General features: G+C 38.5%; 2 protein-coding genes across 5 annotated transcripts in view; one reads left to right on the forward strand and one right to left on the reverse strand.

Annotated features, from left to right (window-relative positions):
* LOC118823467 (hippocalcin-like protein 1) overlaps nucleotides 1-17,383 on the forward strand; it is a 48,295-nt gene extending 30,912 nt beyond the window's left edge. For all 4 annotated transcript variants that reach the window (XM_036593111.1, XM_036593110.1, XM_036593109.1 and 1 more), the window contains 3 exons: nucleotides 8,484-8,990; nucleotides 12,398-12,503; nucleotides 13,125-17,383. In XM_036593111.1, coding sequence (XP_036449004.1) covers nucleotides 8,613-8,990; nucleotides 12,398-12,503; nucleotides 13,125-13,222 — 582 coding nt within the window. In that variant the 5' untranslated portion in view covers nucleotides 8,484-8,612 and the 3' untranslated portion in view covers nucleotides 13,223-17,383. The remainder of the gene's footprint in view (nucleotides 1-8,483; nucleotides 8,991-12,397; nucleotides 12,504-13,124) is intronic.
* A 1,187-nt stretch (nucleotides 17,384-18,570) lies between these two features.
* Nucleotides 18,571-23,470, reverse strand: odc1 (ornithine decarboxylase 1). The gene is made up of 11 exons (XM_036593764.1): nucleotides 23,354-23,470; nucleotides 22,165-22,316; nucleotides 21,644-21,778; nucleotides 21,366-21,539; nucleotides 21,067-21,239; nucleotides 20,748-20,964; nucleotides 20,551-20,634; nucleotides 20,249-20,411; nucleotides 20,026-20,141; nucleotides 19,678-19,892; nucleotides 18,571-19,460 (listed from the first exon to the last, which is right to left on the reverse strand). The coding sequence occupies exons 3-11, from the start codon at nucleotides 21,743-21,745 to the stop codon at nucleotides 19,322-19,324; spliced, it is 1,383 nt and encodes a 460-aa protein (XP_036449657.1). The 5' UTR covers nucleotides 21,746-21,778; nucleotides 22,165-22,316; nucleotides 23,354-23,470; the 3' UTR covers nucleotides 18,571-19,321.
* Nucleotides 23,471-23,915: the final 445 nt, after the last annotated feature.

Consider the following 23,915-nt stretch of genomic DNA (forward strand, 5'->3'; position numbering starts at 1 on the left):
ATCCTGTGTGGAGAAGCATTTGCTGCGACTCATGTTTTCCCCTCCCTCCAGTATCTGACACATTTGGGTGACATCTTCACAAATGAGTTAGCACATTTGAAGTGTCAGCATAGGTATTTAATTCTCACGCAATGTCGGCACACTGTCACCATACGGTCTACTGCTCTTTGCCTCAATATAGCACTTAACGGGGAAGCCAAAGTGTTCCCAAAAAGGAGGTAAATGCGAGGATAAGTTCCCTCGCCATTTCAAACAGCTTGGCTAATCAACCATCCAAGGTAGTTAATTTCTTATTTGCATTTTTCTCAGAGGCACAAGAGTGTAATTGCTAAACTATTTAGGGTAGAACAGAAATTTTTGAATTTTTGAACAGAAAATTTGAGTATAGAGCTAACCTCAGCTTTGTCCAAGGTAGGCTAACCAAACTAGTTTTTTTCCAGTTCACATTGATGGTTATTATTTTTAGGAATATCATATCCAGCTATCACACATTTTACAGCATGAAATCTATTTGTATTCAATTCACAGTGTGTAAACCCTTGCAACCCCTGTGTACAAAAATGAGATCCCTGCAAAATAAATAAAATGTATACATTTTACCACAGTAGCCAATTGTCACCTAAACATTCCAGAGTACAATAAATCATCATCAAATACCTTGAAATATTCGTCAAATCCAAAAAAAAGTTTTTTTCAGTAATAAACTTATACTGGTATGAATCTGATATGCATTCCTACCAATAATAAAGTACCTTGTTCAATCAGTGGCCTTATGATTACAGGGAAAAGCGCAGAGCAGCATGTCCTGTTTCAGTAAACCACCACTGTTTTCTCCATAATTATGCAGATAACAGGTGGCGCTCATTAAATCCGAATGTCTTCAATAAAAGCAGCAGGTAGTGCAGAGATGATTTGTAACTTGGAACTGGTTTTATGCACAGCGGTCTTTATGAATCGTGGTTGGGCCACTATTCCCTGAATTAGTCCACAGAGCTATTACTGTCATTAGCCTTAAGGGCTTTTGACAGAGCAGAGCTGAGCTCTGTGCAATTAACTCCATCCCTCTGGACACATCTCTTCCTCTGATCGATATTCACATTTTCCCCCTTTTGATTTTGCGTGGCAGGGGATCAGTAGGCTGTCGAGGAGCTTTAGCTTAATCTCTGGCAGGCTTTAGCGCTGCCGTCTTCTGTCTGTTGCTTTGCATGCCGTCCGGACCATTCAACTTTTTAATAATTCATACTGCCTTCTCATTCTGAATGTTTTCTGATGGATCATGTGGCATGAAAACAGGTGATGGCAACTGATAAACGTGGCGCAGTACGTCACGGTTGCAGCCGCTCTATGAAATTAGTCCAGCTTAGCTCAATCGTAGCCAATTGTTTGAGCCTCTTTTATTCACAAAGGAGCAGTGCCCATCACTGGTGGAAGCTTTGCGTGTGCCTGGAATGGTCTGCTGTGTTTGCTTTGGGTGGCAGGTGGTGGGCATTGTCTCAGCATGAGGCATGAGTGAGTGTCAGGTCTTGGCACGTTATTTTCTCATCCAGAAGGATACAGCATCTGCTTTTGGAGCTTGTGGGATGAGTTTGTGCGTGTGGAAGTTTTCGTGTGGCGTGCCATCAGAAGCGTACTTGGTTTTTTTTTTGGGTTTATGTATTCTTGTGTGTTTTGTCATTTCGAATTAATCCACAGTTTACATTTACATGTACACATTACAGCTGCGTGCTGTAGACAAAATACTAGTATTGCGAGTATATTGCTAAATACTAAAATTTCAGTACTTATATTTATGGTTGTTGGCAGATGCTCTTATCAAGACCTACTTTCAGTTTAATCATTTTACAAAGAGAAGTGATTCTTGCGTTAAGAGTCCTGACCAGTGACTCTCACAGGGACTTGATCCCTACTCATATTCCCTTTGTGGTATTTTTTTATTTCATAATATGCCAAATGTTTTCAGTGGGTGTCAGGTCTGGACTGCAGTCAGGTCAGTTTAGCACCCAGACTCTTTTACTATGGAGCCATGCTGTTGTTATATGTGCACTGTGGTTTGGCATTGTCTTGGTGCAATAAGCAAAGCCTTCTCTGAAAAAGACATCATCTGGATGGTAGCATATGTTGCTCCAAAACTTACATATATTGTTCAGCATTAATGGTACCTTCACAGATGTAGAAGTCACCCATGCCATGTGCACTAATGCATCCTCATACCATCACAGATGCTGGCTTTTGAACCGTGCACTGATAACAAGCTGGGTGGTCCATCTCCTCTTTAGCCCGGAGGATGAGGCATCCATGATTTCCAAAAGAAGTTTTACATTTTGATTCGTCGGACCACAGGATGCATCTTAAATGAACTCAGGCCCAGAGAAGGCAGTGGCGTTTCTGGATCCTGTTTATATATGGCTTCTTCTTTGCATGGTAGAGTTTTAACTTGCATTTGTGGATGCAGTGACAAACTGTGTTTACAGACAATAGTTTTCAAAAGGGTTCCTGAGCCCATGCAGTGTTTTCCACTACAGAATCATGTCTGTTTTTAATGTAGTGCTGCCTGAGAGCCCAAAGATCACAGTCATCCAATATTAGTTTTCAGCCTTGTCCTTTGCATACAGAGATTTTCCTAGATTCTCTGAATCTTTTAATGATATTATGTATCTTAGATGAGGAAATCCCCAAGTTCTTTGCTACATTGAGAAATGTTATTCTTAAATTGTTGCACTATTTGCCTGTGCTTCGTTCACAGTGTGGTGAACCCCTCCCCATTTTTATTTCTCAGAGACTCAGCCTCTCTGGGATGGTCTTTTTATACCCAGTTGAGTTACTCACCTGTTGCCAATTAAGTTCATTATTTGTGGGAGGTTCCCCAGGTGTTTTTTAGCATTACACAATTTTACTTAATCTTTTGCTGCTCCATCAAATGCAAAATGGGAATATATTAAAAATAAATAAATAGTTTCATTTTCAGTTTCAACATTTGATATGTTGTCTTCATACTATTTTCAATGAAATACAGGGTTCAAATGATTTGCACATCATTGCATTCTGTTTTTATCTGCATTTTGCACAGCATCCCAGCTTTTTTGGAAATGAGGTTGTAAAATAGTAGTAAAAAGATAGTGGGGACTATTTTACCTTACAATGACCTGCATGTATTCAAAACCATTTAATGTAATAACTTTCAGTGAGGCAGTTTTTAGAGGCATTAAACTCTTCAGACATTTGGTTCCTTTCACCACCACTGTGAACAATCCTGACTCTCTAGAAATTTCTTTAGAACTGAGCATTTCAAACCAAACTGCTCTGTAGGACTTACATCTTAATAATTTAATGCATGCATATTCTTTTACAAATCGATGGATTTCCCTTTAAGTCTGAACTGTACTTCTGCTTAGCAAATCTGCCATTGTGTGCACCAAAGAGCAGTTTTCAAACCAGAATATACAGAAACTGTGTGATAAAGTGTGATGTGATAAAGAAGAATATTGTTTTTTACATTATAATTGAGGTTCATTTGTGGTAATTTGCTAGTTTTGGTTCAAATTGAGTTTTTTTTGAATTTCGTCTCACCCCCAATGCTACCAGACAGCTAATCAGAATTTGCTGGATGCACAGCTTTGCAGATTTGTGCAACACTTAGCCTTTGCAGGCTTTACTTACCCAGGAACCCCTCATTTACGTGCATATTTAAGAAAGTTTAAATCAGGAATTACATTTACACAAATACACTGATTCCTCCAAAGTCTCACAGAAATGGTCATATGCCACTGTGGATAGTCAGGATGCTCACAGCACACACAAAAAAACACTGTGATTAATAAGAGAACTCACGTGCATATTCCATATCAGTATTTCAAAGACCAGTATCATAATAATGATTAACAAAATGATGTGCAGCCGTAACACATAGTAATTTAGCAAGCTGTCTATTAATATCAGATTTTTTTTGTGTGAATGTGGCCAGATCCCTCCACTCATGCGCACTGAAAAGGCAACGTCTACTTTTCCTTTTGTGATGGTAGCCATGGCGACCTTACTGTACCTGTTAAAGGTTGAGAAGGTGCTCGGTTTTGTACATGATATCTCTGAGGTCTGTGTTAATAGCAGGTGATGATTTTTATTAGTATTTGTTAAGTTATACAGCTGGTCAATTCACTGTAATTCCCACATTCAGTGAAGGAAAAAAAGAAAAACATATCTGCTTTGCATATATTTACTTACTCAGAATTATGATTATTCATCAGTTTAGTAAAAGTCTCTGGGGTGCTCGCTACCCATCACCCAGTCTAATGGATGTATAACAAACTTGCCTTTTCAGCTGCCATGGCTGCTTGTTAACCTGTAAGTAATGATGTAACAGTAGTATCAGCTGCCTGCTGCTGCTCTCACTGGCCTTTGCATAATCAACCTGTTGACTGTAGCAACTCCTGAGCATCTGCTGGGTAACAAGGGTAAGTAACAGACTACGGCTATTGCGATAATATTGCCAGATACTGCAATTGTGTTTGCAATATGTTCTAAGGCATTGGCGAATCAGTAATGATTAGTCTGCATTACTTTGACCAAAATAATTAGCTTTTCTTGGATTAAATGAATGATTCATCAGATCAGCCACAAATACACTTGGAACTGTGATAAGATGTTTAAGATGCTTATATACATACATACATGCATATTGTTGCTGTTGCACAAAAACCCTTGTAGCTCCAAATCAACATTTTTAGTGATACTTCTGTGTTACAAATTGTAATATATAGGCCTCCAAAGCAAAATAGTACATTTTTGGCAGAAATTGCAGAATTATTATCAGTTGTGTCCACAAACTACGATAACTTACATATTGATAATCCATCAGATAGTAATTCCAAATTCGTTAGACTTCTAGAGACATTTTATTTGAAGCCGCACGTATAATAAGCTAAATTAAAATAAAAAATTAGTCATCTTGCATGTTTAAGGTGGTAGTAAGTTAGTAAGTTCAGGCTCCTGCAGATAGCGTTGCACAAGGATGATCAGGCTATAAATACCTGTGGCATGTGCAATGGGATTCATAGATTGAGAGGAGGTGGTACAGTGCAGTGAATGTCTTGTTCGATGTGTAGAAAATGGGTCACACAAAGCAGATGTTAATGATTGGCAAAAAGCAGAGATTGCATTTGAACATGGCCATAGTGTGAAGGAAGTAGTTCAATTTTACTGAAGGCATGGAACATCATTCATCTTGAAGATTTGTTTTTTGATGACGATGGTCGTGGTGGTGGAGAGGACTTTGGTCAAAAAATTATCATTGGTGTTCAACTGGGTTGACATCTGGTGACTGTGGAGGCTGTAGCGTATAATTAACATCATTTCCATACTCATTAAACTATTCAGTGACCCCTCGTTTCCTGTGGATGGGAGCATTGCCATCCTGGAAGAGACCACTCCCATCAGGATAGAAGTGTTTCATCATAGGTTAAAGGTGATCAGTCAGAATAACTTTGCATTGATTTTCAGTGAGTCTTCACTCTAAGGGGACATGTGGACCAAAGCCATGCCAGGAAAATGCCGTCTGCAGTGCTAACAGAGCCACCGGACCCCATCACTGTAGAGGTCAAGCATTTGGACCTGTGCCATTCTGTACACCACACATGCCTAGTTGTGGAGAATATGGTGAAGAGAATATGGTGAAGGATTTCTTTGACCAAATCACTTTGACTCAGTTTGATCATGTCCTGCATTGACATTCTCAGTCACCTGAAGAACGGTCACTCTTCTGTTATTTTCCTTACATAGCGCACTAATGTATGAGCATCACAGTCACTGAATGTGCACTTCACACTTTAGTCACTATTCCTGTTGAAACACTAACCGGTTGAGCAGTCTTTGTGATTGAAGCTCCTGCCATTCGTGCCACAATAATAAATCCTATTTAGATCCTCTTGCCATCTTGATCCAAAATCATGGTCATCTGGGCCTTTTTTTATACATGCCACAAAGCATGGTAGGATGGTAATTGCTTAATTGTCTAATGAAGTACACCTACCTGGAAACATCTGCACATCAAATAATTTATTTGAGAAGTTTCATTCATGTCTTTGTTCTATCCATAGTGTTGAGACAGCATTGGTTCATGTTGTCAGTGACCTCAGGCTTAGAGTTGATGCACAAAATCCTTCTATTCTGACCTTATTGGATCTTAGTGCAGATTTTGATGCCATTGGTCACAAGATTCTAATCTGCCATCTTGAATGCCTCTAGGCCTCTAATGTACAATTTTATAATGATTTAAATAATAATTAATACATAGACAGTTCTTGGTTTCACTGGGAAATCATTTATCAAAAGATGTAACATTTCTTGTGGAGTCCCACAAGGTTCAGTTTTAGGGCCTTTGCTTTTCTGTTTGTACTTGTTACCTTTAGGTAATGTCATAAGGAAACATGCTATCAATTTCATATCTATGCTGATGAAATGCAGTTATACATTTCCATTTCTTCTGATAATCAAGATTCTGTTGACAGGCTTACCAGTTGTGTGTCAGGTATTTCTGAGTGGATGTCACAAAATTTTCTACAACTAAATCAATCTTAGACTCTGAGCTCTGTTTTATCCCGCATGTAAACGCAGTCAGTAAAGTAGCTTTTGAGAAATATTGCTGAAGTTCAGCCTTTTCTACCTCAAGAGCAACACAGAGAAACTTCATACATTTCATACAGTTCATACATTTGTTACAGCAGAGTTGATTACTGTAATGCTTTTCTTACTGGGCTTTCTAGGAAAACAGTCCATCCTCTACAACTCGTACAAAATGTAGCAGCACACATCCTAACAAAAACATAAAAATAAGCTTGAAAGAACTGCATTGGCTACCTGTATATTTTAGTATAGTTTTTAAAGTTCTGCTGCTAGATTTTAAGGCTCTAAATAAAAGCACCTTAAAGCACCCACTTATCTCACAGAATGTCTGTCTGTGTTCCAACATGTGATCTTAGATCTGCAGATACAGGCCTTCTGCAAATACCTTCCGTGAAATGCAGAAAACATGAAGAGGCCTCTTTCTGTTATGCTTCTAAACTGTAGAACTCAGTTCCACCTTTTATTGGACACTTAAGCTCCAAGTATACTTTTAAGAAACATTTGGAAATGTATCTCTTCAATTTAGCAATTTATTAAAATTCTGCTTCTCTTTGGTATTTATCTTCTTAATTATTTGTCATTGACTTATTTTAAATTATTATTATTATTATTACTTACATATATATGCACTTTATAAGTTTCACTGTTGATTATGAATGTAGATTCAAATTTAAACCTCATACATGCTGTTGTGTTAGTGTTGTAGGCACATGAACAGCAAGTGTTGGTGTGAGGTTTGTTTTGGTACTGTGTGTTTATGTGGGGCAGAAGTCTGTCCACTGCTTCCTCCAGTAGCCCTAAACCTCTAATAGAGTAGTTTGGAAGGCTGTCTTTATGTTTGTGATTGGCAGAGACTTCCTACTATATTTCAGGTGTAAAATTAAGGTCTGAAACACTCAGAGAAAAAATGAACATGGTTGACTCAAATGACACACAGCGGTGCTCATTCAATTATACCAGGAAATGGGCATTTTTGATAGCTGTGAGAAAGAGTGGCCTGTGGAGTACAGATAATTTCACCACAGTGGGGATGGCAATTTGGAACCTAGCTGCAGTCGTCATTAAGCCTCATGAGCTGGTCGGCTCTCTGGGCTTATTTTCCAACTACCCACAGTGCATTTCAGCTGTCTGTCAGCACAAAAATATTATGAACAAGGAAAATGTTGAAAACATCAGCTCGGTCCATTAGTTACAGCATTTTACAGTACAATGGGGGCTTAAATAGGCAATTTTCAGTGAATTGAATATAGCGGCACTTACTTAGACAACAGATTAGCTCAAATGCTTTTAATACTTTCACCACAATTTACTTACTATTAAAACTAATGCATTTTTATTTAAATATTTGAATTTACATTAATCATTATTATAATTACATTGTGTACTGATTTTATGATTGGATTGTACTTGTTCTAAATGCCATTAAGAGCTCATGGGAGGAGAGAGTTCAACCCTCTCAAGCTTCTATTGTGCTTGCTTGGTTAATGACCTAAGAGCATCGTAATTACCTGATGGAAGAGAAAGAAACATTTGCTCTGTTTCTTAATGGTTTCATTAGGGCTTAATTTATTTCTTGACCCATGGTCTTCAGTGTGGTAATGCTTTTTGATTAGTTTAATATTAAAGTCTGTTTTTGATTAATGAGCCCTGACAGAGGCTTTCTGTGCAATATCGAAGCCATTTTTGCATTGGAATTCCACATAAAATCTTTTATGAAACAAACGGGAACCTTGGTAGAACAAAACCATCCAAAACTGTGACTTTTTTTTTTAAACCACCCTCTTAGACTTTTATCTCCTTATTCCACAGGATAACCTCTCTCACTGTCTCTCTAACACTCTCTCTCTCTCTCGCCTGTCATCTGACAGAGTGCAAGGTCTGAGGAGATAAGAGGAAGAGCAGAGAAAAAAGAAGCAGGAGTACAAAAGAGCGGCGCTGTGGAAAAAGGGAAAGAGTGAAGTAGAGAGAAAGGCCTGCAAGGGGATCAGCTGGGAACCATGGGGAAACAGAACAGCAAGCTGCGGCCCGAGGTGCTCCAAGACCTGCGGGAGAACACCGAGTTCACTGACCACGAGCTGCAGGAGTGGTATAAAGGCTTTCTGAAGGACTGCCCCACAGGTCATCTCACAGTGGAAGAGTTTAAAAAGATCTACGCCAACTTCTTCCCTTACGGAGACGCCTCCAAGTTTGCCGAGCACGTGTTCAGAACATTCGACACCAACGCCGACGGGACTATCGACTTCAGGGAGTTCATCATCGCGCTGAGTGTGACCTCACGAGGAAAGCTGGAGCAGAAGCTCAAGTGGGCCTTCAGCATGTACGACCTGGACGGCAACGGATACATCAGCCGAGCAGAGATGCTGGAAATCGTTCAGGTGAGGATGTTTTGTTATCCTTCAGAAGTAACATGTTCTTCTCTTGCTCTCCGGAATTATTGGTGCCATTGGTAGAGATGAGGGGAAAATTCTTGTTTATCAACTTGATTTGACACTGAATAAATTAAAAACATATTTGCACATTAACATGAAAATATGTAAGAAATCTAACCTTCCTTTGAGGTAAAACGATTGAAAGAAAACAAATACAAATGCAAAACTGTCACCATCACAGTTTTGTTCCAATCTGGCAGTGTGATTGGCAGAGAGGCCCTCTATAAGTGCCAGTATGTCCTGATAATGGCTCTCTGACTGAATCTATGTAAGTATCACTCCACCTCACAGTTCAGCCATGTGCCTTTGATCGCTGCATGTAAGTGCCAGTATCCCACAGTGCATCACTCCTTCTCGTGTTTCATTGTGTAAATAACATTTTTCTTAAAAACGCTTGTCCTGATTAGTGGCCCCCTTTTCTAAAATCTAATGGACACATATTTTTCTTACATATACACCTTAATGCGCCAATATTCTACATTTTTCTTTTCTTTTTGTATTTTATTGTTTAAAATATAATGTTTTTAATGTTTGTGTAGGTTTATGTACCAAAAACAATAATATTTATTTTTTACATTAGCATTTTTCAACCTCTCTTCATCCATTGGCTCCAAACAGGCTGGATTTTGTTTAGTTTAGTGCATTATGTTTATTTTGTCAGGGACCATACACCAAATACATTAATCTGAATGAAAAGAGAAGAGATGCTTTGCACCAGAGTTATATAATAACCTAGTTTCCATCTGCAGTCCCTGGGCAGGTAAACAAAATTACGAAAGCAAAAATACAGTTAAACCCACAACATCAGTTAAATATATAGCCAACTCACACCCCCGACTTTATCTCCACCAACCAACCCAAATGCATACTAGGCCTTCTTCAACTATCGTTTACACAATAACGGTCTTTTTATTTACTGTTCTTTAAGACTGATCTATGAAAATGACCTCTGTTCTGATTTGCCAATACCTTTAAAAGGCAAAGGAGGCACACACCTTTAAAAGCAATCTAGGCTACAAAGTGGACTGTTAAGTTTGGACTTAAATCCTCAGAGATGACTTATAGCCTGCGTGGTTTGAGGAGTGAACAGTATTTTTAAAAACTTTGGTGAGTTTTTTTTTTTTTAATTGAAAGAAGTAGCATTACTGAGTCAAGCGAGTCAAACTGTAAAGGTCGGATTTGATGGGCATTTTTCGGTCCATGCCATTTGTCTTTACGCATTAACGTCACACATAAAGGCTGAAAAAGAAGGTCCATCTCGATGTTTAGGTCTCAAGTGCAAAATCAATAAATAAAATAAATTGATAAAATATGATGACGGTAGTACATAAGTCACTCACGTCAACAGAAGACATGTCCTTCATCAGGTTTTGACTGAGATTTCTCTGAATACTCATACTTAACACGCTTGCAATCATCAGATTCATCTGCTCTGGGAAGGGCACTGATGCTACAAAATGTTCTTTCACATATTGAGTGCAATTACACATTTCTGCCAGAGAAGTCTCCGAATTTTTTTTGTTTTCTATGGATATTTTTTCTTCACTTAAAAGTTACATTCCTCTCATATTTTCAGTGTAAGATCAAGCTGGAGGTCACTGTATCTAATTGTTATTTGAAAGGCACTGTTACACTTTGTATTTATTTAATTTTTAATACAGTATTTTTCTGGGCCTTTTCAAGTAAATAATATATCAGTGATAAAAAAAAATAATTTTAAAATGCATTTTTTGTATTCTAAAGAACTGAGGGGGCACATTCCTCTACAGGTCAGTCATATGTGGTGTCACTGACGTCTCTCCATTTAAAACATAGCACAGATGCTACAATTTCTTGTTACTCAGTAAGACATTAAATTGCATTCACATTTATATGACTCCAGTTGGTGCATTGAATTTGTTGTGTTGTTTCTTCTCCCTGTCCTGTTATGGACCACATGTAAGAAGCTTTTCTGAGCCAGAAAGCTGTGAATAATATCAGTATCTGCACATGGAGACAAGATAATCAAGTAAAAAAATGAATTTGAAAATGAAGCATGCTCAGGGGAGCGCCACAGCCTCATGAACACTAAGGACCATCTCTGCTCATTAAATCTAATGATGAAAATGAGTGAAATTGGAAAGAGTGGCTCTCTGTGGTACTGACATTTAAAAATCACATTAGCGACAAAAATTTTGAAGTAAGGCAAGTGCTTTGAATCTTGGGAGAATGTGAGGGAAAATATGCGAGAAATATCTGCCTTGATCATAAATATATTCTCTATACAGATGGCCCAGCTTCCCTAAAGCACTGCAGTGTTAGACATAGTGATATTGCTCTGCCATCTTAGATCATCTTTGTGCTACAGAATGTGAAGCTCGGTGGAGACTTTTTAACATCATCTTCTATATTTTTGTAGTCTTATTTTTACACTGGACTCTACTTTTAACTTGTTTGAGTTTATTTAAATTCTAATTCATTTTCATATAACCATTTTCCAACCTCTTTTTGTTTATCCCCTATAATTCAATGTACTGGTGTTGTTACTGTACCTTTAAGGCTGATATGTGTATCACCTTGAAACAACATTTGTTCCCCCCCCCACATCTTTCACTCCAGTAACTACAGACCACATGCAGTAACAACTACTTAGCACTTCAGTGTGACTGGGAGGACTAAACTGCTGTCAGCTGAATGGGCCTACATAAATATGCATGTCTGACATCATAACTATGATGGGTTTAAAATGGGCTGTTTTTGCAGCTTCGTTTCCATATGCAGTCTTATGTAAAAATTTAGGTGCCCCTGGTCAAATGACATGTTTTGTTGGTTTCTAAGTGAAGAAAAGTTCACATCCTCTGCAGAAAACACACAATTGCAGTTTTTTTTCCAGAATTTTACACATTGGGAAGAAAAATAAAACAGTTGACAATGGTTTGTGAAATAGTTATGGCACATTTTTATTTTTTTAGATTTTCCCTGTATGTTAAATTCTCTAAATAAATAGAAATTGTGCACTAACCTTTGCAGAACAAGCTCTATACCTATACCTCTATCTATACTGAACAAACATGTTTATGTTTGTTCAGTATAGAGGACATGTTAACTTTATTTTAAACTTTAAAATCAATAAAACATGTAATTTGACCAGGGTGTTCAATTTTTTGCAAATGACTGTATTCTCAGAGACTGTAGTCTAAGTCATTATATTTGAAACTAACATCATTCATAGTACATTCAGTTTTTATTTCAATCAAGAACAGTTTTACTAGTACAAAATTATATTGGATAGTAAATCTTTGATTTGTGATTTGTTCATTTTAGTAGGTAATGCATTGTTTTCATTGTGTTACGTGTTAATTATTGTCCTTCAGGCTATCTATAAGATGGTTTCTTCTGTGATGAAGATGCCAGAGGATGAGTCTACTCCAGAGAAGAGGACAGATAAGATTTTCAGACAGATGGACACCAACAACGATGGTAAAATCAATTAAAAAAAATCAGACACTGATGTTGGATGAGAGGGCCTGGCTTGCAATATCAGTTCTAGTTCATCCCAAAGATGTTCGATGGAGTTGAGCTCAGGGCTCTGTGAGGGCCAGTCAAGTTCTTCCACACCAAACTCACCCAGCCAAGCCTTTATGGACCTTGCTTTGTGCACTGGGGCACAGTCACGCTGGAACAGAAAAGGTTCTTCCCCAAACTGTTCCCACAAAGTTGGGAGCATAAAACTGTCAAAATGTCTCGTTATGCCGAAGCTTTAAGGTTTCCTTTCACTGGAACTAAGGGGCCTGAAAACCAACCCCTGAAAAACAACCCCATAGCATTATCCCTATATATATATGTATATATATATGTATATATATATATATATATATATATATATATATATATATATATATATATATATGCCACTGCTTCATTATTTTTATTATTGATTCTTCATTCACCTAGTTGATTGGTTGATTGGCTTGGTATACAGCTGCAGCATAGTGGCTAGCATTACTAGCCTTGCATTAGTAATGTCTGATATGTTTATGAATAAGGAGTCCATAAATCCTTTGTGATATTTAATGTCAGTGTCCTGCTTTGCTGTTACAGGAAAGATTTCTCTGGAGGAGTTTATCAAAGGTGCCAGGAGTGACCCCTCTATTGTCCGCCTTCTCCAGTGTGACCCCAGCAGTGCCAGCCAGTTCTGAGCTTCAGCCATTGAGATTTCAGCCGGCATAGCACATCCTAATAGTGTTCATTTGAGTCCAAAGTGCACACTGTAAGTTTTCATGTCACTGTGAATTTTATCACTGTAGTCAGTATGAGATTCACTGATTCCTTCACAGCATGTCACAGAACCTCTGGTTTGGACCAATTTGCGAATGTGGATTTTGAGGATTGAGGTCAAGAGCTCAGTCATCAGTCCTAGTACCATTATGCTTCAGAGTACCACATATTATGGAATGGGAATGTGGTGTTGTGTAATTTTCTCTGCGTTTGTGTTTTAATGGTTAATGGAACAATGGGGAAAAAAAGAATGTGTTTGTGAAAAGGCAGCACTGTTAAGGACTGTCACTTCATTTTAGTGAGCAGTGCATAAGACTGAGAGTTTAAGCAGGTTCTAAGTGTAGAATGATCTCAGTCTTACTTTTGTTTTAGCTGGATTCTTTTTTTAATTACATCCAAGTGTTATATTGGCATTGTTTTGTGCGCATTGATATGTTTCTGGTTGAAAATGCAAGCAGTCTCTAGATCCACAGCACCCTTCAGCTTCCTCCCCCTGGACTGCATGGACGTTCATCAGTGTGCCTTTGTGATTGGCTGTTCTTTTATAAATGCAATGGATTTATCCTGTTTGTGGTTCTGCATTTTGTCAGACGGTTTGCTTACAACCTTGCTGTTGCATGTATTTTGACAAAATTTTTATATTACTGTTGTGGTGAATGTAAGGACTGTACTGATATCGTTGTTTTGTATTCTTTGCCATTATTGTTGTTAATGGTGCACCCCTATGGAATATAGTGAAGCCCAATGTGAATGCCTTTTTCTTTTTACTTTTCTTATTCTTCTCTCAGTGTCATATTACTCTGCCATCAGAAAAAGACGAATTATTTCAGTGTGCCACATGCTGTATCTTCATGCACTACCTGTCAGATAGCACATTTCAGTAATGTAGATTGCGCATCTGGGACTTCATCGTTTTCTGTTTCCCATCGCCATAGAAACTGGCCTGTCATAAGATGCTACTTGACGGAGATAGTCATGGGGATGCTTCTGACCCCACGACTGGCTTTTTCCAGCACAGTCATTAACATGCCATCGGGAACATGTCAAGCGAAGTGTCACTGGAATCTCCCCTGTGACTTCTCAGACGTTAAGTAAACACTTCTAGTTAAACAGGGCGAGAATGAAGGAAAAATCGAGTCTAAATTGTGATCATAAACGTAAAACTTAAATCCCTCCATGACAGTTATGACCCTGGCACCAGAGCAGAGCATTAAGCCAGCTAGCCTTGACATTTTTTTGTTCTAAACTGCTGTTCATGGTTATAACAGATGTCTTGCAGTATTTATAAAGAAACTGTAACTGTGCTATTAATATAAAAGTTCTGGAGTGTTACTGTGACAATTCCCCTTTTGTTTGCATTAAAATGTTGTGCTTCCTTTTTGGATTGAAATAGTGGTTGTTTTTTTTTTTTTGTGTCAAGCATCACCTCAGTGTTTCACAGGGTCAGATATTTATGACACATACTGTACTGTGCAAAAGTCGCGACCACCAAGCAATCCCAAACACATTCGGTGATGCTGAGGTCTGGACTCTGGGGTGGCCAGTTGATTGTTCTGGGAACACTAACAGCCTCTTTATTTGATTTGCAAATGTTCTCTTTCGTATTTTGTTCCTCAGTAATGGCTTCTTGACAGCTACACATCCATTTCAGACTTTTCCGTTCTAAAGCAAGAGTCAAGCTTGATTTTCTCATTTTTCCATCAAAGATAAAAGCTTTATGTAATGTTAATCTGATAACAGTTTTGGTGATCTTGCATGTTTTTTAGACATCACAGTTGTTTGAACTACAATTTTGGAAAGTCCTGAAATCTACTCTGGAAGATCTCCTGAAAAATGAAAAACTTGTACTTAATGGCTGTTTTGACTGGAAATTAAATAAATGAAATGTGGTCTCTGACTTTTGCACAGTCCTGTAAATAAACAAAAATAAAAGAGGACAAACCTTTTGACTTTTGCATGTGTTATAGCACTATGAATTAATTCCAAAACTAAACCAATTACACATTTTCTTGTATAAAATTGTCAAAAAATGGTCTTACTGGTTAGATTTACAGTAGAAGGAAAGCTCAGCCAGTAGTCTTGAGTTCAGCTGCTGTGTGTGCCCCATGGAATTGAGAGACCGAGCAAACCTTGTTATTTTCCTCATATATTTTCATCCACTCACTGGTAATTCTGTTTTTAGACGGTGTCTAAAGAGATGGATTTTATGCTCATGCAGCTCTCAGCAAACTGTCGTGAGGAACCTTTCTGTCCCAGAGGATTATGCAGCTGCATGCCTTCCCTGAGCTACCAGCAGCACGCCTTATAAACAATTGCAAATCGTGCCGCTTAATTAGCCAAGGTGCACTGTTGAATGCATCCTGCCTGCAGCTCCTCAGGTATTTGATTCCCTGATAATGGCAAGTGGGGGAGGGGATATTGACTGGTGCTGCCCCTTCAAACAAGCAGAAGTGCTCACACCGAGGATGGAGACAGGAGGAGCTGTGTGTGGAATTGATGAAGCACAAATTGAACAGGATAGAAACAGTAAATGGGCCTAGGACGAATTCCCTCAGCCTGCAGTGACTGGCGTATAGCAGTGAGTCATGTCTAAGACTCAGTGGCAGGGAAACTAGTGGAACCAAGTGCTGCAGAAGTGATAAGCAAACTGGTAGAGCATTCAGGCAAGAAAGGGAGAGATTAGAAAAGTCTGTATGGAGGACTGAAAAGGGGGTTTGTGCTTGTCTGGCTATTGAAATGCTTATGGAGCATTTAACATTTCGATTTACCTGTGTTGATGTTCTAAACCAGCAGGGAGAAGAGAATCCATGGTATTTTCTCACACATTACAGTAACAGTTTATTACTGTAATGCGTGACTGAGTTGTTCCACACTGAAGACTTACATAGAGAAACACTGCCACCCAGCAGCAGAGATTAGAACTGCAAGAACCCTGCATAGCAGGGAATGAATACCACCAAAGAAATGCTTCTATTTTGAATTCTTTTCCAAGTTAGTAGAGTTTTTCATTACAGTGTATATTATCTGCATAACAATTTCAGTGGAAAGTAGAAACTTTGAAAATATTTAGCTGAATTTCAGAATTTCTTAGTATGTAGTATTTTCCTATTTTTGTTTTAATTACGGTGTGCACTCGAGCTGGACTCCACAAAGCCTCTGATAAAAATCAAACCCATCTGAGAGTCGCCTGAACATCATCTTCAGTGGAAGAGATACGACTAAAAAAGCCTTACCATGGTCCCCAACTTGCTTAAATTTGAATAGTGTCCTAGAAAAAGTGCAGATTCTTGATATTTCATTTTACTTTTCATAACTTTTCTGTGTTTATTTATTTTTTTCTAAATTCTAAAACACTTTGTTGTTTATTTCTGGTTTAAATGAAAACTAAATGCCAGATTTTTAATGTGGTCTCAAACTTTTGGACCCCACTGTAATCCACAGAGTCAAAATATCTAGTACTGTGCAGAAGTCTAAAGCAGCCAAGAAAATTGTTTAAAACTATTTATCTCAGCAGTTGAGTGTGTTTACTCTAGTAAAAGGCACTACACAACATTAGAGTAATACAAATAGGAAGATGCTTTAATTGCATCTATACATGCTTTAATTGTTAACAAACAGCCTGGTCAGAGTCCTTGATTTTCAAAAGGGTTACGGTTAGGTTTAGGATTAGGTTTAGGGTTGAAATTAAAGTTTTGGTTTAGATTTAATCAAATCTATTACATTTAATTGAAAGTTAGTTTAATACCTATTTAGTTGATTGTTAGATAAAGCCAAGGTAAACATCTACAAAGGACTCTTAAAATGTTACTTTTGTTTTTTAAAATTTATATGTTGGAAGAGCATAGAACATGTCCAGTGCTGCACTCCAGTCATTGCATGGATTTGTTAAATTACATCAGTGGCGCATCTGATTTAATTCAATGAAAGACTGATTAGATAAACTAGGTGTTGGATGATAACTGTAAACTGCCCTCAGAAAGGCTTGGAAATAGTTAATCTCTGCAAAATCACAATGTACTGTTGGTTTGTTTGTATTAATTCCAGTGTTTGTTTTTTTAATAAATGTCTACTGCTCAAATAGATTTACATATCATTATTTCATTTGCACAGTACTGTATATGGTATAGAAAGCACTAGTCTAATGACTGGGAGGAAATCACATCTCTTGGGACAGGAGGTACAGTGAGGTCTGGGTTCATAATGATAAATAAAAATATGTAGAAAGTAAAAAAGCAAATAACCCACCTATTTGATGCCAAAACATATGGTGAAAATAAGGGCTTTTTTCCTAAAAAACATTCTATTTTTTAAATATTTTTCAGTGAGTAATGTTGGTTTCTTGAACATAAAAGACATCACCAATGTCTCCCCTATCAAAGATAAAGCTGTTTAATATGGTGCAGAAATTTCAGTGCAATTTAATGAAAACGCTCAACACCATCTCCTTCCTTAACAGGACAGCTTCTATGGGCTTCAGTGCTTTTATGGGATTCTAATCAACTGTTATAGTGGTACAGCTGGTACCATGGGAGTTGCCTTTTGAATTTCCTCTGGCACTGCTGTCGTCAGTTATATATCATTACTGTCCAAAGGATCTCCATTTTTTTTGCCATTTTTAGTTTTCTGCATAACTTACGTTAAGCGGCTATCCATTGTATTGTGTGAAAATTTCATGATTGGACCAATAGAAATGCTCCAAAACTGCTTCAAATGCAACCTCTTCACTTTAACTCATTGAAAGTAAAGAACATTTTTGCCTTCTCCTGCAAAATTTTTGGAGATAGTTGTTTTTCTTGGTACAGTGATGATATTCTCTCCTATTGTACTGAAGAGCAGGACCTTTGAGTAAAACATAGGTTGTTCAACATTAGAATTACTTGATAATCTGTTTCAGCCATAAATACAGCAAATCGTCTTCTAATGCTGTTATTGTGTCTTGCCATTGCATCAGGTAACTTCGTAATAACAAATAATTTAATATTTACATATTTATCAATTGTACACTGGGCTAAAAGATTAAATGATACTTGCACATTTAAAATCCAAGAGCAGCCCACAATCACAAGGCCAGCAGGAACCCAGAGTACAAAAACTTTACTACACCTAAATGATGCTACATATTTTGAATTGTGATGAACACAATTCTTTTAATCATGCAGTTGGATTGGATTTGAATTCACATTTAAAAATTCCAGTTTAAAAACCCTAGTTGCTCTTCAGCATTAAAACTGATGACACTGTTATTGGATAATTATAAAACAAGCAAGCACACATTTACAGCTATATTTTATTTATAAAAAAAAATACAAAACATTAAAAAAAGGTTTCCATAGGAAAGCAATATGAGTGCAATCCCATCTCTTTCATATCAATTTTGAAATGTGTCATGATAATTACTGGTTTCTACTTAATAATTATTATTATTATTATTATTAACTTACTTGTTTAACAAAAAAAAAAAGTTTGCAAAACATTTTTAAATAGGAGAATCAAAGGAGGAATGTATTGTTCCTGTGAGTGATGAGATCTGAGAATTCATGATGAAACATTTCCCCTGCGTCCCTCTGTGGTTGTGAACAAAACAGTCCATAGTAGTGGTTGAAATGCATTCATAGCTTAAAATCAAGGGAAGCTCAGGAGGATAGGTTTCAACGGCAGTTGACCTTCAAAACACACAAAACACTTCTTGCTCTCTCCTATTCTCCTGTCAAGTAACTGGCCTTACATATTGTAAGAATACAAATATGAAGTAATGACATTTAAAAATAAGATAAAAAATAAAATAAAATAAAATAGACTGAATGAAGTGTGCGTCTACAATAGTCTGAGAGTACGCACCACAGACCTGGCACAGGTAAGAACTGACACAGTGCTTTATAACTGCAAAATTTGAACTACTGGCACAATTAACCCTCACAGCAACAGGGGGCATCAGAAAATTGTGTCACTATTAGAGAATCAGTTACAAATGACTTAATGCATCGCCTTTATCTGTACCAAATCTATGGTGAGGTGGCGGCTCAGAGCACACGGGGTGCACAGGGCTTAGCAGGCAGCTCCAAACTGCTTTCACGACCGCAGTGTGATGGCATGTTGCCAGGGCACTGATCTTCTGCCAGAGCAGGCATCCCCTGGGCATGGATCTGCTGCATGCACTGCCTAAAAAGAGAGGAAACACTTCTCTCAGTACAACAAGCATTTAAGCTTAAATTCAGCTTTTACTTACACTTGGAGACTTTTGAGAGATGAGGGCCTCTAATTTAGAGTGTGCCAAGTTTACAAATAAAACAACAAATGAATTCAGTTTTTAAAAATCTTGAGAAAAAATAAATAAAAAAAAATAATAAAAAAAAATATCAGTAAAACGTGCGCTCACCAGGCTGCTCGGGACATGATGTAATGGATGTCTGGTTTCTGAAAGCCGTTGAAGGTGGAAGAGGCAGCAACAGTGTAAGCACCCATGTTTTCAAACAGAAGCCACTCTCCCACCTGCATGTCAGGCAGAGTACACTGCTCCACAATGCGATCTAGTCCATCGCAGGTGGGACCCCAAATACTGCATGGGTACATGCGCTCATCAGGCTTGGGCTTCTACAAAGCAATACCAAACAGCAGTGTCACCAATCTGTGACCAAGCTAATACCCTTAAAGTCTCACTTTAGTTTATGGATTATTAAGGCTTAAAACAATCAAATCAACAGTGTTAATATATTTAAATCCATACCTTGTGAAGAACAGGCATCACATGTGCATGATCATATAGGATGCAGTTGAACGAGCCATAAACCCCATCATTTACATAATACATTAGGGTTCTGTCACTGGTCCAATCATCTTCCTCTGAATTTTTTAATGTACAGGAAAAACAAGGAACAAATTGTTAGACTCAATTTTCTATGGAATGTGATCAATAAACTCATCAGCTCAAATAAAACACAAAAACTTACCATCAGAGCCTGACTGCTCCTTCATGATGACCTTTTTTGCAATAATGTTGACAGCTAGCGTGTATGCAGAGGCTACGTAGTATCGGCCAGGCTCGGCAATGATCCTCACGCCAGAGTCTACAGGAAAGTACTTATCCAGTGCAGGGTTGATCACAGCGGTTATCTAAGAAACAAAGATAAAACCAAAATAAACATCTTTAAAGCCACCTAAAACAATTTTCTGACATTTTAAAATGGAGGTAGTCCACAGACACACCTCAGTCCCATTACTCATATGGAAAACAGAAATAAGTGATACACACCTCCTCAAACTTCAGCTTGGAATCATCAGAGCCAGGGAAGCCTCCACCGATATCCAGTAGGGTCATATTGTAGCCCAACTCGGCCTAAAAGATTATGCAAATTTCAGATGCAAGTTCAAGTATGCAGCAGTGACGCACCAATGTACACAATCAAATGAGCTATAATTGACTGTATGGCTGTGTAACTGTTAACCTACCCCCATATCAAAAACACAGCGTGCATCTGAGATGGCCTGGCTGTATGTCTCTGGGTCAGTACAGCCACTGCCCACATGGAAGCTGACTCCAATGACATCCAGACCTAGCTCCTTCGCCCGCTCCAAAAGCAGCCTGCTGCTCTTCAGCGTGGCTCCAAACTTGACACTCAGCCTGCACACTGCTTTAGAGTCATCTGTTGCAATACGCAGCACCAGTCTGCAGAGATATCTCTGGGTTAGAGACTACAGACAATAAACAATCACAATGTTCTACATTTACTCAGAACACACACACAGCAGACAAAGAAAGTCTACTCACTTTGCATTGTCATGGCTACGAGCCACCTTCAGCAGCTCCACTTCACTGTCAAAAGTCATCATTTGAACCCCGTGGGCAGAAGCATACTTGATCTGGGACACCTGCTTGCAGGGATTGGCATAAATGATCCTGCTGGGGTCCACTCCCAGAGATTGCACAATCTGGATCTCAGTCTAGAAGGAGATTGACGGGACAGATTGGTTAATTCAATGCAGTTTCTACTACTTACTTTTTCTATCTCTGTGAAACAATTAAGCTGTATATTCACCAAAAAAGGAAACAATAAAATTAGAACAAACCTTGCTTGCACAGTCAAAGCCTGCTCCCAAAGACGCCAGCGTCATCACGACAGCCCTGCTGTCATTGCATTTGACTGCATAGAAAGGTGTGACACGAGGCAGGGCACGTGCCCACCTAAGGTGCTTCTTAAGGACATCACCCAGATCGGCCACATAGAACGCATCCTTGTCATCCTACAGAGCCAGGATGAAAAGTGTGATCAATACAGGTAACACCTAGTAGCATGGTCAACACAAGATAAATGTCATCAAAAACTGTGTGAAAGGAGTAAACTCACTGATAAGGACAATTCATTGATCTTCTGCTCAACAATGTCCCGTGCACAGAATCCCTCCTCCAGGAAGGTGAAGTCAAAGTCGGTGGGAGTGAAGGTGTTCATGGTCTCAATTCAAGATTTGACAGCAAAAGAAAACTGCAGAAAGAGGAACAAGGTGTGACAAAACATCCTCAAACAACCCCCAACCACAGTCATTATCTGTTCATGACAAGTATGACTACGTCAAAGCTGGGTCTTATCTTCTCAGGCATAAGAGTTAATAGTAATAACAGCTGCAGAATGTACAAAGGCTACCCTCTGACAAATCCACATTTATGAACTATTTTACAAGGACAAATAGCATTACAGTCAAAAGAACACTTTAAACAAAGTTATCATTTGCAGCCAGCAATAAATGAACTACTGAACAGCTACTGTGCATTTATTGCTGATTTAAAGAAGCTACAATACAAGGTAAATATTACTTAATCTGCCAATTTCAAAATGTTACACAAAAAGTAATTAAAAGATTTAAAACTTACTTGGACAGAAAGAGATGGAATTATAAAATGTCTAATGCCAGCTGAGTTCAGAACACCCAAGGTGGTTCCCCAGTGAAGTTGAATCCTTTCAGATAAGCCTCAAGGCCAGGGCCAGCAAAGCAGCCAGTGTGTGCTTTCCTCAAGCGAGTAGTCTAAAAAGAAGAAGGCGTTGTGAGTGAGTGTCTGGTTATATCATTCTGGGATTGCTTTGCCCTCTATAAGTCAGTCAAGAGACAAGCATCAGTGCCGGACACCAAATCATCCAGAAATTATTATGACTACTGCTTAAATACATATCGGATGTAATATCAATATGAAGAATATGTGGAGACTGGAAAAAAAGAATAAAATGCTTATTTTAATTTCTTTTGGTTAACTTGGCGAGACCACCCACAACTGGCCGAGGACTAACACTGCCAGAGTGGAACAGGAGTCTGTCCCTCCTGTGAGGGGCGCTACAGTCTAGTAACCCAGTCTGGGATTAAACACTCAGAGCTCAGACAGAGCCAGATTACAATTTATAGTTAGTTAACGGAACACGGGGTTGAAACCAGCATGCGACACAGCGGCTCACATTTAAAGGCTAGAACTCAATTAAAGGTTCCATGTTAATACACAAGGGAATAATATGTAGTTAAGAACCAGCTGCGTCAACTTTCTCAGCGCTTTGATAGTGACACGGTTCCTCTCAAATGACCGGCCACGTGGATTGAAAAGGTGTATTTTACCACATTTGAAAGCCGGCTAGATTGAGGTTAGACACGTTACTTATCTTGAAAACAACTTCGTTTATTGTGTACTGCCTACTAACATCACTTAAAAGGGTACTTTGTTCATATATAAGCTATGTTAATACAGGCCTCAGCATTGGCAGCCCGTTAGCTAAATGCGGCACCAGCCATGACCGAAACAGAACCGCGCAAACTAACCTAACGTTAGCTAACCGAGGAATAAATATAGCTAGGATCCAATTTCTCGACATCTTTGGGTGGTTGAATCGCCTAGGCGTTATAATAGTGGTCAAAAAGAACTTCTCTCTCATCTGACATTACCGCCATGCAGTGCTTTCAATGAATGAACTCGCTGCTAACACTGCTAAGCTAACTTTGTCGCAGTGTTAAAGCAACTCGTCTTCACTGACCCAGAACGTCGTGTATAAAAGCAAGAAATACAGTTCCGTATTACGTACCTTAAAAAGCATTTACAAAGAGTTTTCCCATTAGACCAGAATGCTGGAAAAGAAAATGGGTTTTCAAGCTCTCGACCTCGCGTACTCTTGCTCCTCAACGGCTGCTCTGAGTTGAATGAAGCCGGTAAAGCGGCAGCAGCTAGCATATATATAGCTCAGGCGTTTCCACGGCAACACGCCAGTTGAAACCGGCCTCGGCTCCATGTGCGAACCGGTTTGGGCTTGCTGGAGCCTTCGCTCCAGGCTGGGTGAGCTCCTAGAAAAAGTTAACACGCTTTTCACTCAGGTAGTTTACTTATTTTTGTCATGTTAAATTAATTGAGGTAGATCATTTTATTGTCCATTTCTGGAAATGTGCTTTTATGACTTCACGGTGGCTGCGTTACATCACAAAACACACACAAAAGACAAAAGGCGGCTTCAGTCACTAGTCGTGACGTTCAGTTAATATAAAATGATATAATGATGTGATGTAATAAAAATAAGTAGTTATTTTTAAAATGTAAGTGCATGGATTGGAACTTTTCAACTGGGAATTCAGAAAAAGAAATTGTGATAGAGT

This window comes from Colossoma macropomum, unplaced genomic scaffold (genome assembly GCF_904425465.1).
Source record: "Colossoma macropomum unplaced genomic scaffold, Colossoma_macropomum, whole genome shotgun sequence".
NCBI classification, from domain to species: domain Eukaryota; kingdom Metazoa; phylum Chordata; class Actinopteri; order Characiformes; family Serrasalmidae; genus Colossoma; species Colossoma macropomum.

What these genes read in the sequence shown, in the direction of transcription:
- odc1 (XM_036593764.1), bottom strand. Translation starts at nt 21,745, where the DNA reads ATGAACACCTTCACTCCCACCGACTTTGACTTCACCTTCCTGGAGGAG. An exon ending in CGTAGCCATGACAATGCAAA is followed by an intron (nt 20,965 to 21,066) that starts GTGAGTAGACTT and finishes ATATCTCTGCAG; the next exon opens with ACTGGTGCTGCGTATTGCAA. An exon ending in CCAAGCTGAAGTTTGAGGAG is followed by an intron (nt 20,412 to 20,550) that starts GTGTGTATCACT and finishes TTTGTTTCTTAG; the next exon opens with ATAACCGCTGTGATCAACCC.